This window comes from Bemisia tabaci, chromosome 1 (assembly GCF_918797505.1).
Source record: "Bemisia tabaci chromosome 1, PGI_BMITA_v3".
Classification (NCBI taxonomy): domain Eukaryota; kingdom Metazoa; phylum Arthropoda; class Insecta; order Hemiptera; family Aleyrodidae; genus Bemisia; species Bemisia tabaci.
This window is the reverse complement of record NC_092793.1, coordinates 89,047,826-89,063,627: the sequence shown is the minus strand read 5'-3', so window position 1 is coordinate 89,063,627 and position 15,802 is coordinate 89,047,826. Positions and strand designations below refer to the sequence as shown.

At 37.8% G+C, this 15,802-nt stretch overlaps 1 protein-coding gene across 2 annotated transcripts in view; it reads right to left on the bottom strand.

The window, feature by feature from the left end:
• The window catches only part of LOC109035774 (Collagen type IV alpha 1), a 172,616-nt gene that overhangs the window by 86,215 nt on the left and 70,599 nt on the right, over window positions 1-15,802 (bottom strand). For both annotated transcript variants that reach the window (XM_019049520.2, XM_072306422.1), the window contains exons 8-11: window positions 13,036-13,152; window positions 11,995-12,159; window positions 7,923-8,130; window positions 1,379-1,473 (exon numbers count right to left, since the gene is read on the bottom strand). In XM_019049520.2, coding sequence (XP_018905065.2) covers window positions 1,379-1,473; window positions 7,923-8,130; window positions 11,995-12,159; window positions 13,036-13,152 — 585 coding nt within the window. The remainder of the gene's footprint in view (window positions 1-1,378; window positions 1,474-7,922; window positions 8,131-11,994; window positions 12,160-13,035; window positions 13,153-15,802) is intronic.

Genomic DNA, 15,802 nt, shown 5'->3' with positions numbered 1-15,802 from the left:
TGTAGCGTTCCGCCGCTTCGGAGACGATAACTCGAGTTGAAGTCTACTAAAGCCCACGCTGTTTATATTTTCTGAAGGCTCTCGTCACGCTGGAAACGCTCGTTTAAACCGCTTTTTTTAAAACTTCTCGGTTTAGTTACAAATTCGCGAAAATGTTGCTGATTTTTAACTTTGACCCGCCGCGGCGTCCCCCCCCCTCCCCCAATTTTTTTTTTTTTTTGGGGGGGGGGGGCTGGAAACCTTTGGAAAATATGGGGCAATGTTTGGTGAATGAATAGGACAAGTCTCAAAAATATCCACACCGAGCCCCAAATGGCCCGTTTTGCACGCACCCCTTTGCATGAGTACCAGATTTGGTTTGATGGTTAAGATAAAAATCCACGTTCTTCTACACCACCAGCCAATAATATCAATAGGTAAGAAGTATCGCAGTTGCAGGTGGTTCCACGAAAAACAATATTGACTACAATCAGCAGTTAAAAAACAACTATTTCTGACAACTTTCTGAAACAACACGTGAATGACGTTATGCAAAAAGGAAAGCACAGTTTATTTTTCAAAAATAAGAACTCTTTCTGCTTAGAAGTGAACGTGTTTTTGGATGTGTGGACACGTACTGCGTGTAAGAACTCGTTGGTAGACGCCTATGTGGTAATTCGGTGGTAATCATCTTGCAATTCTTATTATTGCAAAAGCATAAACTCCAATGGCGCATTTCGCAGACAAAAATTGCACTAGAGGGTATGTGCGATGAGTTCTTATGGGTACTTTCTCGCTACGCTACGCTGCGCTGTTTTCCAAGAAACAGTCCTGCCGCAGCCGAGACCAGGCATTCCTTCTACAGCTCCCTTTCTTCATTGTGCCCTTTCTATTTTTACTATTAGTTCCCCTCAGCACATAAGTGATTATATGGATGATGACTCGGATAAATTGTTTCCGGAAATCGCAAAATTTAGTCAATTTACTTAGGTACCTATAGGACCCAAAATTTTTCGTATTCTTTGTAAGTATGCAATAGTTGCGCGTGCTACCTATAACATTATGTATTATCGATCGCGCACTTTATGAAACAATAAAACATAATTAGCTCGATTCAGCCGCTGCTTTGCAGGCTACTTTTTTACGCCTGCTGTTCTAAAATAACTACTTATGGTGGCATCGCCAAAGTAATGACTTAAATTCCTTTAACAACTTCCATTTCGTTGTTGCCATCAATTTATTTCATTGGATTACCCGTGAGGATGGGTGCATTTATGCATGAGGTTTCAACATATGCTTCATTGCAAAATGCGGTGCATATTAGTTCATCACCACCCCGCTGACGTCTCACGATGCAGAACGTTGCATGAGGTTGGTAAGAGTATCTGATATCACTTACAACAATTGAAATTCCTTTTTCTCCGGGGTAACCTCGTGGACCTTGCACTCCCGGTAATCCAGGTTGCCCACGTGGACCAGCACCTCCAGGGAAACCTGACATAAAATTAAATTTAATTATAATAATAATAATAATGATACTAATAATAATAATAATAATAATAATAATAATAATAATAATAATAATAATAATAATAATAATATAATAATAATAATAATAATATAATAATAATAATAATAATAATAATAATAATAATAATAATAATAATATTTTCCTTTATTTGTCAACAATGCTCAAATAGGCAAACAGATGCGTCAAATAAACAAACAGATTGTAAGAGTTACATTAGATTGGCTAATTAAAGTTCACTAATCTTAATTCACTAATCACTAATTCACTAATCAGAAAGCTCATTAATTGAGTAAAATGTTTTCTCTGTTGAGTAATTTTTTAATTTTCTAGAAAAACCATTGATATTAGTTACATCTGTAATGGTAGATGGCAGGGCATTAAAACACTAGGTGTTGTCTGTTGGCAAAGGAAACTTATTTTTTTTTCTAGTGTTAATACTATGCACGCCAGACAGTTTTTTTTATTTCGTTGGCATTTTGGCATAAATACGATGCTTTTTTCAAAATAATCATTGATGGAAATGTTAGCAGTTTCTTGTTTTTGAAAATTTCACGACATGAGTCATCGTTTTTCAGACCGAAGATAATTCTGAACGCTTTCTTTTGTAACTTAAAAATTCTTTCTGTCCGCTTTTTACAGCAGAAGGACCAGGTTAATAAGCAATAGTTCATGTGTCCTACAATTAGTGAATAATAATCAACATAAGTATATTCAGTTGACAGAATTTTTTAAAGTATCTTAATACAAATATCCCTTTGCTAATTTTGCTTGTACAGTTGTCAATGTGTGTTCCGAAACTTAGATCACTATCTAACCACACCCCTGGATATTTCAGTACTTTTGACTCTTCAATCCTTGTTTCATTAACAATAATGTCAATGGTAATATCAATTTTATTTGATACAACAATAAATTTGGTTTTTACCTCGTTCATGGCCATGCCATTGAGCGCACACCATTGGTGGAATAAATTAACAAGTAGACATGCATCCATCTCTAAAATAGAACTGAACTAATTAAAGCCTATGAGGAAATTGTTTAACTTTTTCGAGAATTTAGACATCAATAGAGTTAAAAATCTTGAGACGAATTTGGTAATGAAGTCATTAATGGCCAATGACTCGGTAGTTTTTTTGGCAGTATGATGATCCCATACTATAGAGAAATCAGGAAAACAAATAGCAAATTATGTAGCCTAGTTGGCATGTTTGACAATGTTTACACGTTAGATCTCCGTAATTTTGATCGTAAGCTATTCACCAATCACGGTAAACAGCTAAAGAAGAATGGTGAAATCGAACTTTCCAAAATAATAAAACCATTTCGAGTCATTTGAACTGTTGGATCTGGACGCGGCAAGCACGAGCGGGCCCGGTTAAAGACTGAACAGCAGTCAACAACAGTACGATCAGTTTTTAGAAAATGTCACTCGAGCTAGGGATCTCAGAATTTGTCATCAGAATATGGAGTATTTAACAGAAAAAATCTTTGTTATGAAAGATTTCCTCTTTTTAGAAAAAAATGGACATAATATGTGTGTAACTGAAGTACCTGCCCAGATAACAATTTCAACGTTGACAACACCGTAGAATTCCACGTTTCTCGTGAAACCTTCCGCGTGGAAAGCAACGTGTACCGGAACGTGTAATTCTACGTGGACGTCCATGTATTAAGTACCGTTTCCGGAACATTCCCGTGCAAACGTTGTAATCGCAAAGTTTGCACGGAAGTGCAGTAACATTAGAATCGATTTTATTTGCAAAACATAGTGTGGCATTCATTTTTGGACTCTTCACAGTTTGTGCGTCTCTTTACCTCCTAACGTCTACCTACGATTAGATGATTTCGTTAATTATCTACTTATTTGCGATAAATGATGATTGGTAAAAATACAATCACTCACTTCATAGGCACGACTTTCATTTAGGTGTACGTACTAGAGGAGGAATAAGCACTTTTAGTTTTAGAGCAGAAAATGACGTATACGGGTTAAAATTGTGGACATTGACTTGAGATACAGAATTAGAAACAGACAATTAACTGCAAACAAGATAATTAAGGAACTTTTATTTTTATTTTTTTTTTTTTTTAAGCTCAACATTAAACTGCGAAAATCAGTTGGTACGCCAATATCAAGATGACAATGGTGGACACTCTCGAACAGTTGCAACCTTTGCTGATCAGACTGATCCCAGGAACTTGGTTGGTGCCGACATGGGTTACGCATGCGCTGTAAACTTGTTGAGTAATCTGCGCCGCGAAATGCAGCGCCACCTAGTGGGTGCTCCTGGCCTGTTTCCTGCCTGTGCCGTCTTTTCTAGTACAACGTGTTTTGGACTATAGGTACGTTGAATTCTCCCAATTTTTTCTCCGTTATATAATTGAATTGCTTGTCAAATTCTGAGTTCATTTACTTAGTACGTCAATCGGGGCTATTTGGGAAATGCGGGGCTATTTGGGAATTAGCGGATAAAGATAATTGTTGGCAATGCTGTGCAATCCAACTGTCTCATAAAACTATTCGCGTATGGTGGCGCTATCTGCATGGTTTAGAGAGTACCTCTACGTCGCCAAATAACGAATCCGATGTTTTCATGAGTGCTAGTATAGCAATATTGTTTATCACTACTTTTTGTGATCTTTTGAGGTTATGTCCAACTCTTGCATCCCAGCCGGACCGACTGCTTCATTTGGCAATTTTGATTTTTCCAGTCATTTACTATCATAGTCAAGACCATATCCTGAAAATTTCAGATTTTTTTCATGAATTCTTAAGGAATTATTAGATCTTTTTAGTGTTGGGGCAATTTGGGAAGTATAGACCCTATGCGAAGTGAGAAATCAAATGGAAGCCAAGGAGCCATTTGGAAAAGTTCCGAAGAGCATAGAATTTTATCATTCATTTGTTTATTCATTTTAGATATTCAAAGATATTTTCGGGAACTTAATGTACATTTTCTTGAGGGATTTCAAATTTTGTCAATACCCTATGTTACTTTACAAAAAAATTATATATTTTCATGAATGTTTTCAGTTTTTGCGCCCAAATACATTTTTTAAAAAGTTGGTTCACCTTCTCAAATAGCCCCCTGTATGAGGTTATTTGATACCAGCTCATAACATATGGCTTTAGTGCTATTTCCCAAATTATGCCCATCAAGGGGCAATTTGGGAAAAGTCTTTCAACATTTTTACCCCCCCCCCCCCCCAAAAAAAAAGGGGAGGTAACATAAGTCAACCCTAATTTCTTATGTTTTGGGGTCAGAACTTTCCAAATATGCTCTATTGTTTTGAAATTAGTGGGAGATTTCTGGTTGAAAATTCTAAAAAACTGCAAAAAATTTCCCAAATAGCCCCGATTGACGTATATTTAATTGTAATGTATACATTCCTTTTTCCCCCTTCATTTTATTTTTCGTATGATTTCTTCGGATTTCGAATATTGTAACATCTCTTCTTTTCGGCCGATTTTAATGAATGAGACCTCTTTTAATTCGTTTTTTAACGGAGGGTAAGGAAAAAATTGCTAAGTACACGCGAAACAATTTTTTTTTAAAAATTGGACGAATCCTAGCGTGACGGTGAAATGGTTAATCAAGCGTAAGTAATAGGGTCGGGTTCTCGGCGTGGCGGCCGCCGTTCTCTCGCAGTCCATTGTTCCTCCTCGAGACGCCGACGCAGTGGTCTGGCGCGCGGGGAAGAGAGGGGTAAGTAGATTTTTATATGTGCAAGTAGCTTCCTGTATGAGCCAAGTTTAGCAAATGGTCTAATGAGTCTCGAGGCTCGCATCACAGATTGCACTTACGGCTGCCCTGGCTGGCCCTGGCGATCAGAGCAGTGGTACCAAATTTTGAAAAGCATAACAGGGGTGTAGAGATCTGTCAAAGCAACGTTTTCAACAAAAGAGAGGAGTGAAATTCTCATTCGAAGAATACTGAACTGCTCAGCCATCCTTGCATCAGTTCGTTTGCTTCTGCTTATATATGCACATTTTAAATTAGCGCGGAGCATTCTTAGAGTTTTTTTTTAAAAAAAAATAAGTAACCCAGACTCTTGGTATTCATTGCGCATAAACTGGAAAGCCCCAGAATGAGAAAAAAATTTAAATCATAATTATTGACGGATAAATAAACTTTGTACACGCTTTGGAAAATCTCAGAAGTTCGCGCCAATCACTTTCCGGTAAGGAACTCGGTTATTGTGTCGAGTAGGGGGTCGAAACGATCACAAAGGCGGTATACTGCGTATACGTGCCAAAAATTTCTTCAAAAGCTCAATTTTGAACCGAATTAGAGCCCTTCAAAAAGGGGGGATTATCGTGCTTAAGCTCCCCGCGCATAACGCTAGCTTTCTTCAAAATTGACGGAAAATCCCCGGTAAAGTTGCAATCTAGGGTAATTTTTCACGAGGAACACGAATTTTTAGGTTCTAGCGCTCTAAAAAGGCTAAGCGGCTTTAAGGCTCTAGCGTGGCCCCGGGGCCACGCATAGAGGGGGCCCGGGCCCCATTTATCCTCTTCGCGCCGAACAATAGTTTCCTCAAAAATTATCGGAAAACATCCGGAAAAACTTCAAACCCAGGGTAAATTTCCATGAAAAACACAAATTATTGGGTATTTTTTTTTAGGGTTAATTTTCAGGGCCACGTGGAGAGGGGGCATAGGCCCCGTTCGTCGAGTTCGCGGAAAACGCCAGTTTTCTGCAAAATCATCGGAAAACACTCGAAAACATTGAGAATTCGGGGTAAAGTCATGTGAGAGACACGAATTCGGACGTTTCAAGATACTTCACTTGAAATAAACTGCTCTCTTCCTTTCTCATAGTTTCTCTTTCCTGACTCCTAATCCTTCTTCTTATTCCTTTTCCTATCGCCTCTTTTAACTCCTCTAATACCCAGAAATTTGTGTTTTTCATGGAAATTCACCCTGGGTTTGAAGTTTTTCCGGATGTTTTCCGATAATTTTTGAGAAAACTAGTGTTTGGCGCGAAGGGGATACCTAAATGGGACCCGGGCCCCCACCCTGCGTGACACCGGGGAGCCTTTTTAGAGAGCTAGCACCTACAAATTCGTGAAGAATTACCCTAGATTGCAACTTTTCCGAGGATATTCCGTTAATTTTGAGGAAAGCTAGCGCTATGCGCGGAGAGCTTAAGCACGGTAATTCCCCCTTTTTGAGAGGCTCTAATTCAGTTCAAAATTGAGCTTTCGAAGAATTTTTTTTTCCATCATGAAATTTTGCGTAGATTTCATGTTTGAACGAATCGTACCACATTTTCTCCGCGATTTCAAGATACGGGGGTCACCCCCCAAAATACTCGCCAAGGGGGGGGTGGGGGCTCTCGAGAACATGAAATTCGAATTTCTTGGGGTCGATTCCCTATTCAATAAACCACTCTTCAAAACTCAGAAATCACTTTTTCTTCGAAAAAAAGGCCTGGTACGGTAGGTTTGGGCCACCCTGTATAATCCCACGTAAAATATTATGTAGAACAATTTTGGTCCTCAGAAAATGTTGCGTATCTGAGAAAATTTCCTAATAAATTGTTGGATTTTTTTGTGGATTTTGTGGCACCTCCGTATCCTTCGATTTTGGACATGGCGGCAGTTTTGAATTTGTTTCTCCGGGAAATTGATATTTTGATTGCTAGGAAAAGGTATCCTAGGGACCCTACAAGATACTCTTAAAGTTTCAGGGTGGCACGTTAAAGTTATTTTGTGGCCCTTAAAATAAAAGAAAACCGATTTTGACCCTAACTTTTGTCTATGTCAATTAGTTGGAACTCCACAATTAACCCGAAATGCCCCAGAATGAATCAGATCCTTAGTACCAGGCCTTCCTCTTGGATATTTTGGGTCGGGTCAATATCAGGCCGCAGAGACAAATAGGGAGTCGACCCCAAAGAATCCTTTCATCGCCTGAGGCCTCCTCGGCCCCCCTCGGAGGATAAAAGGATAGTCCGTACTTTAAAAGTCAGAGTTTTCGCCAAAGTTTTAAAATTATGCTTTGGGAGTCGGAAATGAAGGAGCATTTTAACCTGAATCTATCCCAAGACATCCAAAATGGGCCCGTCCGTGCTCGAAATACTGAGAGCCTCCTCAGAAAATGCAAGTTATCCAATAATGGACGTAGACCCTTTAAAAAAAGACGTTTTTGTGAAAAATAAATCGACCCCAAGTAATCTTGAATTGAAAGTTCCGTCGTCTCTAAAGACTTCTACGATGGGGCATACCTAGAGGGGACTTGGATCTAATAAATTTACCAGCGTGGGGTCCCCTCTGGCCCCCAACGGAGAAGCCTCTGAGCTACGACGACATCTTCAAGTTCGGATTCCTTGGAGTCAATTGCCTATAAAAACATCTTCTTTTTTTTCTTCAAAAAACTGTAGCAAAAAAACTTGGGAAAAAAACTCACCCGGTAGTCCAGGTTCACCTTTAGAGCCCTTTTCACCAGGGAAACCTTCAGGTCCCGGAGCGCCGGGAGTACCTGGGCCACCAGGTGGACCTATTGGACCTCTGGGTCCTATAGGCCCGTCCGTCCCATCTAAGCCTTTCGGGCCGGAAACTCCTGGATATCCACGAGGTCCCGCAGGACCAGGAGGGCCTGGTCTTCCATTTCCACCCTAAAAAATTAATTAGAAAAAGAACCCATGAAAACGTGATCCTTTTACTGGATAATACATATAAAAGAATACGGAAACACTTTTACATACGCACGTAACTTATAAATATTCTATGCTGAGAAAGCGGGAAAATACGTATCTAATACATATCTAATACAGTAGTATAAGAAATTCTTAGGTCAAGTAATAATACTTATGAAGTGTCACTGATAATGACTTGAATGTTTCGATTCGAGAAAATTGGTGTTTAAACGTTGCTAAAAATTTCCCCTGGGTATTTCATCTAAGTAGTTTTGGGCAGGGAAATGGCTCCCCTAGGAAGCTCTCTATTCCATGCCACATACTGCCCAGGTAGCAAGGTCTGCTATAAAATAATTTTTATTATATCTTCGAAATAACAGTTTTATTGCTATTAAATGAGAGTTTTAATTCCTATTAATATATTATAAAAAAACAATTTATATCGGTTGAAAAGATCGATTAAAGTACTCCCCAGTTACAACAGTTTCAGGCGCTATATTCCTATTTTATGAAGTTAAAAATAACAGTTTAAAATAATTTAATGACATAAATCAACAATGATTAAAGTAGTGAAAAACAAATTTCATTTGGAAAATTTACTGGTGTAAAGCGACACTTGTCTTAAAATAAAAATAAAAAATTTAAATGTTGAATACGAGTTTTGAATTATTCTTGTAAAGTATTAAAAAAAACTTAAAATATCCATAGAAAAACTAATTTCTAATAATAGAACGACTCGTAAAATTGTAGTTTTATTGAAAATTAACAGTGTCAATATATGAAATTTTATTCGTTTTTAATATTTTGTTAAACTGTTATTTTTTGGTTTTAAAAGATCAATTATAGAACTCCCCAGTTTCAGGCCTCATATTTCTATTTTGAACACCGATGACGGTGAGCACCGATACTTCCTCTAAGGAGGAGCAACAAAGACTATGCAGCAGGGATGTGACTACACTCGACACACCACACTACAATCAACGCTATAGATAGGCCCATGCCCTGTCTAGGCACAGTTAACCACAGGGGGGTCATCAAAAATGTGAGAAGAAAATCCACTCATATGCACCGAACAAAGCAAACATAGAAGCCGTCGATAAAAAAACGTATGTCGTAGAATATAAATAATATATTTTATGTTTTCACTACACACAAAGGTTAGACAGGCACCATAAACGACCCATCCAAAAACAAAATAAATCGGAGCTCTCTATCGGAAATAAAAGGAAACACCCCGATTACAATAAAACAATCGGAAATTAAAATCGGTATTTAAAAAAATAATGTAATACTAATTTATATTTCACAACTGTTTAAAATAAAATGTTTTGCAGAAAAACTGCAATAAATCAGATATTTAAACTGTCATTTTATCACTATCACTTGTATCTTTTTATCGATTTAAATTATATTTTCCTTGTTAGTGATAAATAGTTGTCAAAGTTTTTTATAAGGATTCTTTTTCGACAAAAATTAAAGCTACACCGGTTTTCAGGAAACAATGATTTAAAAATAGTTTCTCACCAATATTGTTTAATAAATAATGTAATAATAATTAATATTTCATGGTTATTTATAAGAATGTGTTTTGCAAAAATATGGCAACAAATGAGATATTTAAATTTGTTTTTTATTGTCTTTTTTTTATCTTTTTATTGATTTAGGTAGATTAAATTTTTCTCATTAGTACAGTATAATACTTTATGTTTTGTAAAATAGCTTTTTTAAAACAAAATGGTCTACTTCTGTGTTTTATGAAATCAACTTTAAAAAAAAATAAATTAGAATAATTTTTTTAACTTTTTTTAGTTATTAAAATGTTAATCTACTTTCCTTTCTTTAAAAAAGTTTTGTTAAGTAAGTGATTTTGATTGAGAATTTTAAACCGTCGTTTTATTTCAAATCTAAGTATGTTTTTATTGCAATAATAGTTTCCTTTTCGATCGGTGTATAACACTAGTTAAATTTGTGTTATATTTTCAGAAAACATGACTAAATTATAAATTTTCCACTGGTATTTTTTAAGTATGTAAGAAAAATTTTTCAGTGATTATAGTCGCAAAGGACTTCTCTTTTCCGTTGGTTTTTCAACTGTTGTACTAGAGCAAATTTTTCGATGAAAAAGTGCACAAAAGTAACAGTGTAAAAACTGTTGTGAAATTGCAATTTTGAACTGTTACTATTGCTACCTGGGTGCCGTCTCTACTGCGAGGGCCATAGAAGGAAAAGATAAAGGATTATACATGAAAATGAATTTGTTCTATTGCCAAGGCATTCTATGGGCAAGGAAGGGATTCTTAGCCACTATGCAAGTTTCCGCACCGCGGTCATTCTCAAATGGTCTCCCATCTAAGTACTAACTACGCCCGAGGTTGCTTGACCCCCGTGATCGCCCGAGTGTCGCTGCCGTGGAGCTCCGGTGGCTCGCGTGTTCATCGAGGGTAATTTAGCAAGCCTAAACGTCCCTGGCGCTGCGCCGATTCCATTATGGAAAGCAAAGATATTCTTGGAAATTTCTACATTACGTAGTTTCAAGGAAACAAAAATAATAAAAAAGTAGATCAATTTTTAGAAGGAAAGAAGTGAATAACACGCATGAATCAAATAAAAGAAAAATATAGTTATTAAAATAAAGACAAATAGGTAATTCAATGAAATTAAATAAAAAAATGAATAATATATAATACCTATAAATTAACATAAATAAAATAAAATAAACTAAGATATATTGATATCAATAGAACATAAAAAAATAAAATAGATTAACCGTAATAAAATACAATGGATTGAAATTAATAAATGAAGAAAATAGATTGAAAAATAAATAAAATGAAAAAACAACCGAGAAGTCAGAAGTCAGCCAACCGACGGCCAAGCTACGGACGCGTGGTGACGGAGAGACGGGACTGAAGATCCCCAGATTCCCATGCGTGCACAGGGGACCCCTGTTCACTCTCCTGGAGGCACAGGGGATCACCTGTCAGGAGCACAGAGGCTTTTCTATCCATTTCCCAGGGGAGCACATGGCACGTGTGATTTCGTTTCCATTCCCAGGGGAAATTTTTATCAGGGTATAACTTGTGAAGCATTTAAAGTAGATGAAGATGCAGTGCTTTGTCGCACTGTATCCGTTCCCAAGTTTGGTAATATCTTTGCAGGACATTGTAGAACCCTGCATGCATTTCCCATGATTATAGTTCTATGATGCTCCACTGTACATGATGGGCTGCACTCGCTACAGTCACATATGGGCCTGTGGCATTTCCCTTTAAGTTCTATTATGATCCACGAGACACTGAGAGGTCCCACGAGAGCACATATGGGTCACATGTACACTCCCATGGGAGCACACGGGTCACATGTTGGCTCCCAGGGGAATACACGGGCTCCCCTATCCATTACCCAGGGTAGCACATGTGATGTCGTGTCATTCCCTTGGGGGCGCATGTGATTTTTTAGCGGGGAAAATTGTTGTTGAAATTGATTTTACCGAGAAACCAATTTCTGCAGTACTTGCCAAATTATTTATAAAGCAGAAAACGCAAAACAATATAACATTACAATACGTTGTAAATACCTGTTTCTTTCATTTTCCCCCTTTTTTTCACTGTGTACCAAGTAATAAAACCCAAGAACAAATAAATGGCAGGAAAATCGTCTTGCAGACCCCTCAATTTTAATATTCCACAAGCATGTAACTGCTCTGCAAACAACTTTCATCCCCCCCCCCCCCAAAATCCTCTAAAATATTTCAATTATTTCAATAACCAGGCAGTTTTAGATTCAAACGAACACAGTTACGAGACGGGAAGAGCAAGTACGAAGATTCAAAAGCATACTAACCCCGGGAGGACCAGCAGGTCCTCTGAGTCCTTGTCGCCCAGGTGGTCCGTCACGTCCAGGTTCTCCTTTCATACCCGGTCGTCCAGGCAATCCAGTCAAGCCATCCATACCTCTATCCCCTTTTTGGCCAAATGGGCCCGGTGGGCCTGGGAAACCATCTCTACCCTGAAATTTACAGTAAACGTAATGGTCAGAAAGCTCAAAGGCAACACTTTTATTAAATCTAAGATTACATAAAATAAAATGGGGACAAAATTGATTTAAGCTCTTTACAATAAATAAAAATCATTCAGTTACTCAATTGGTAAAAAAAAAGTCAGCTGCATGGCCTGATAGGTACTCTGTAAAAGGTTAATTACTTTTGTTGCAATTTCGAGTTTGTTGTTTCGACACTTTTTCATATTTATGTAGGTAATAGTAGTTTCTGTTTGTGTCCAAGTAATCGGTCTCGATTAGAGTAAAGTTAGCAGAATATTCGTATCTCTTTCTCTTTACTCGGTCACATGCTTGTATACACTTCGTAACAAATACGTAGGTATATTTGTAGATTTATTTGTTTATTTTTCCTATTTTTATTGATTTATTTCCGTTTGGTAGATTGATGTATTCATTCAAAATTTTTGTTAGATACATTAGAACCCATGGGTTGTCCATGGGTTTTTCAACAATGAGAAATCAGTGTACACATTATGACTGTGATATTGGTAGTTTTTAAATGATGAGAAAGTAATGAGGGCGCTCTGTTGTGAGTTATGACCGTTCAAACCCTCCATATCGGTGAAACAAAGAAATTAAAAAAATTTCCATATTTTTGAAATTGTCTCTTGTTTCAATTGAAATTTTCTCGTGAAATTTTCTCCTGAAATTTTCACCCGAAAATTTCTCCTGAATTTTCTGCCGAAATTTTCTCTTGCAATTTCTTCACGAAGTTTTCTCTCGAAATTTCCTCTTGAAATTTCCCTCCATACTTCTCTCTTGAAATTTAAAATTCTGTTTGTACACAGTTACTCCAAAGAGCTCCCGATTGCTGTTCATACGTACTCTTAATCCAGGTGGCCCAACCAAGCCTTTTTCTCCTTTAGCTCCTGGTTCACCAGGGTACCCGGGGTCTCCCATTGGTCCTGGCTCACCCTTTTGTCCGGGATGTCCAAATTCGCCCTGTTGAGAAAAAAATATTAGGTAACTAACAAGGACAGTACTATGTGGGATCACAACGTACTCCTGAAAGTAAAATCATGGTTCAGGAAGTCTCAAAAACCCGATTTCTCTGTTTTTTCTATGAATATTCTGGTGTCTGCAGGCTAAAATATTAAACAATACAGAAATCAGCGTAATAACCATTCAGCAGCCAAAACTTAGGCACCTGCCATTCTGTAAAATGCCAACATTTCCCCCGTTTTTGGACCCCCCCCCCCCTTCATATGATTTGTCTTCTAAAATCCTGTTTTACCCAACCAAATTGAATTTACCATGTATTCCGGAGGTTGAAAGACTGCACGTGTTGAAGCCACAAGAAATTGAGCAAAAATCCATCGCGAGGTGTCTACCTAAGTCAAGAAATTAAAATACGACAATTTTTAAAACTGTAATGCGGAGATACGAGGGTATAACGCATATTGATGGTGAGACTACAAAACCATGTAGGTATCTATTTCGATTTTAGTCGGTTTTGAAGTAGCTGCATACATGAGTCGTAGAAGATGTCCTCCATCTGTCATCAAAAATGTTTGTCGAAAAAAATCGGGTGGTTAGTAAGTTACCCGAAGAACGTAGTCAAAATATAACGTATGTGAGTGCTAATTCGCGTAATTCATAGTTCGATGGTGAAAGTGTAGGAGTGCGTTTCTCGATTTTTGACCCTGGTAAAAAAGACGACTACGCTGCGACTATGCTGCGAATACACAGCATAGTTGTGTGCATATGTAGGAGGTCGTAGTGTAGTCACATGGTTTTCAAGAGGGTCATCAGTAGGCACGGGGTATTCGCAAGGTAGTTGCGAGGTGGTCACCAGTTAGTGCCACCATGAATGTGTAGTTGCAGAGCAATAGTGGGTATTCGCATGCATAGGTGGATACGCTTGTGTACCTACCTTTATGCGCCATACCTAGGTAGACATGTGACTACATAACTCTGGGGCACTTAGTTGTGCAACTACATATTAACATCACCTTTACATTATGCCTCAGACTATGATTTAATTAAAGCATACCGTTGGTGAAACTGCCACACCAGCCAGATAGCACCCAATGTTCTGAGAATATTCTGACAATGTTCCGACATTTTGAGCAGCATTTCAATAATCAGAAAATAATCTGTATCAGCAGCAAAACTCAGGATATTCTCAGAATGTTCATCATCTGCTTCCACTACGCATGTGTAGGAGAATCCTCCAGCTACAGTATTGCATCATGCAAGGTAACAAAGGATGACATATATTATGCAAACATGCTCAATAAAATAGAAAATGAACAAAAAACTCTCACCAACTTGCTCGAATCAGTAATCCACTGGGTCAGGAAAATCCACTTGACAACAATGAATCCAAATTTCCAATTAGAACTGGTATAAGTACATACAGAGAAACACTTGAAAACACTACCCAAGTAGCATTTTTCAACGGAAAAATCGCGATTTTATCGCCGATAAAGTCGCGATTATCCTCGATTTTATCGGCGATAAAATCGCTAGGATCATCAACATTTGAGCGATTATCCTCGATCTTTTCGCGATTTTATTGCGATTTTATCGGCCCGAAAAAATTGCGATTTTATCGCGATAAGATCGAGGATGATCGCTCAGATGTTGATGATCCTAGCGATTGATAAAATCGCCCAAAAAAAGGGGTTAAAGTCGTCAGCCGATTGCCGTTAGGTTCAGCCGTCAGGTCCTTTGACGAAGACGAGCGTAAAATCCCCGGAGCCTCCGCGGGGATTCGAACCCCAATCGCTACGGTGGAAGGCCAGCGCATTGTCACTATGCTATGACCGCTATATGACTTGCGTGTGCGAATTGAAGCCTCTTATACATGGATCGGCGCTTCGCAACCTCACAACTTATGTCTTTGCGTTGACTGACACCGATTTTTCATTGGATTTTTTTTTTTTTTTAATTTTCCCTCCTCTGTATTTTATTTCATACCTTGAAATACGGTTGGTAAAATAAGGTTCTATTGGTAATCTCATCATTCTGTCTCTGTAAAATTACCAATAATAGTGAGATGGCAAAGTTACCGATGGACCTTGGGAAAAACGCCAATAGTTTTTATCGACTGTGGTAGAATTACCGAGATAAAATGGTAAAGTTACCGGGGATTGATTACCAATAAAAGTGGTATTCTTACCTGAAAAAATCAGTAAAAATACCGGTTTTCAGGTAAGCTTACCAGTCTGTCTTTGTAACATTATACTAATAATTGATAAAAAAAAATGAGATGGTTAAGTTACCAACGGATCTCGGTAAAAACGGCGGCGGCGGAATAGAAACATCTTTCATATGCGTCATTCATGCGTTAATGAAAAATTGCAATTTATTGCAATTTTATCTCTATAAAATCGCGTTCGATAATATCGCGATTTTGTTGCAATTTATCGCGATTTTTCTCCCGATAATATTGCAATAAATCGCGACGTCGATAAAATCGCGATACATTCTCCAATTAAATCGCAATTTATCGCGATCACTGCTACTTGGGTATGGGTGCATTGTAAAAAAATCTTAAGCACTCTTTAGCGTAAGTGAAAAATTAGCACCATGATTCAGTAGCTGGTCAATACAGAACAGCACTCTCAGAAAAGCACTGACACAACAC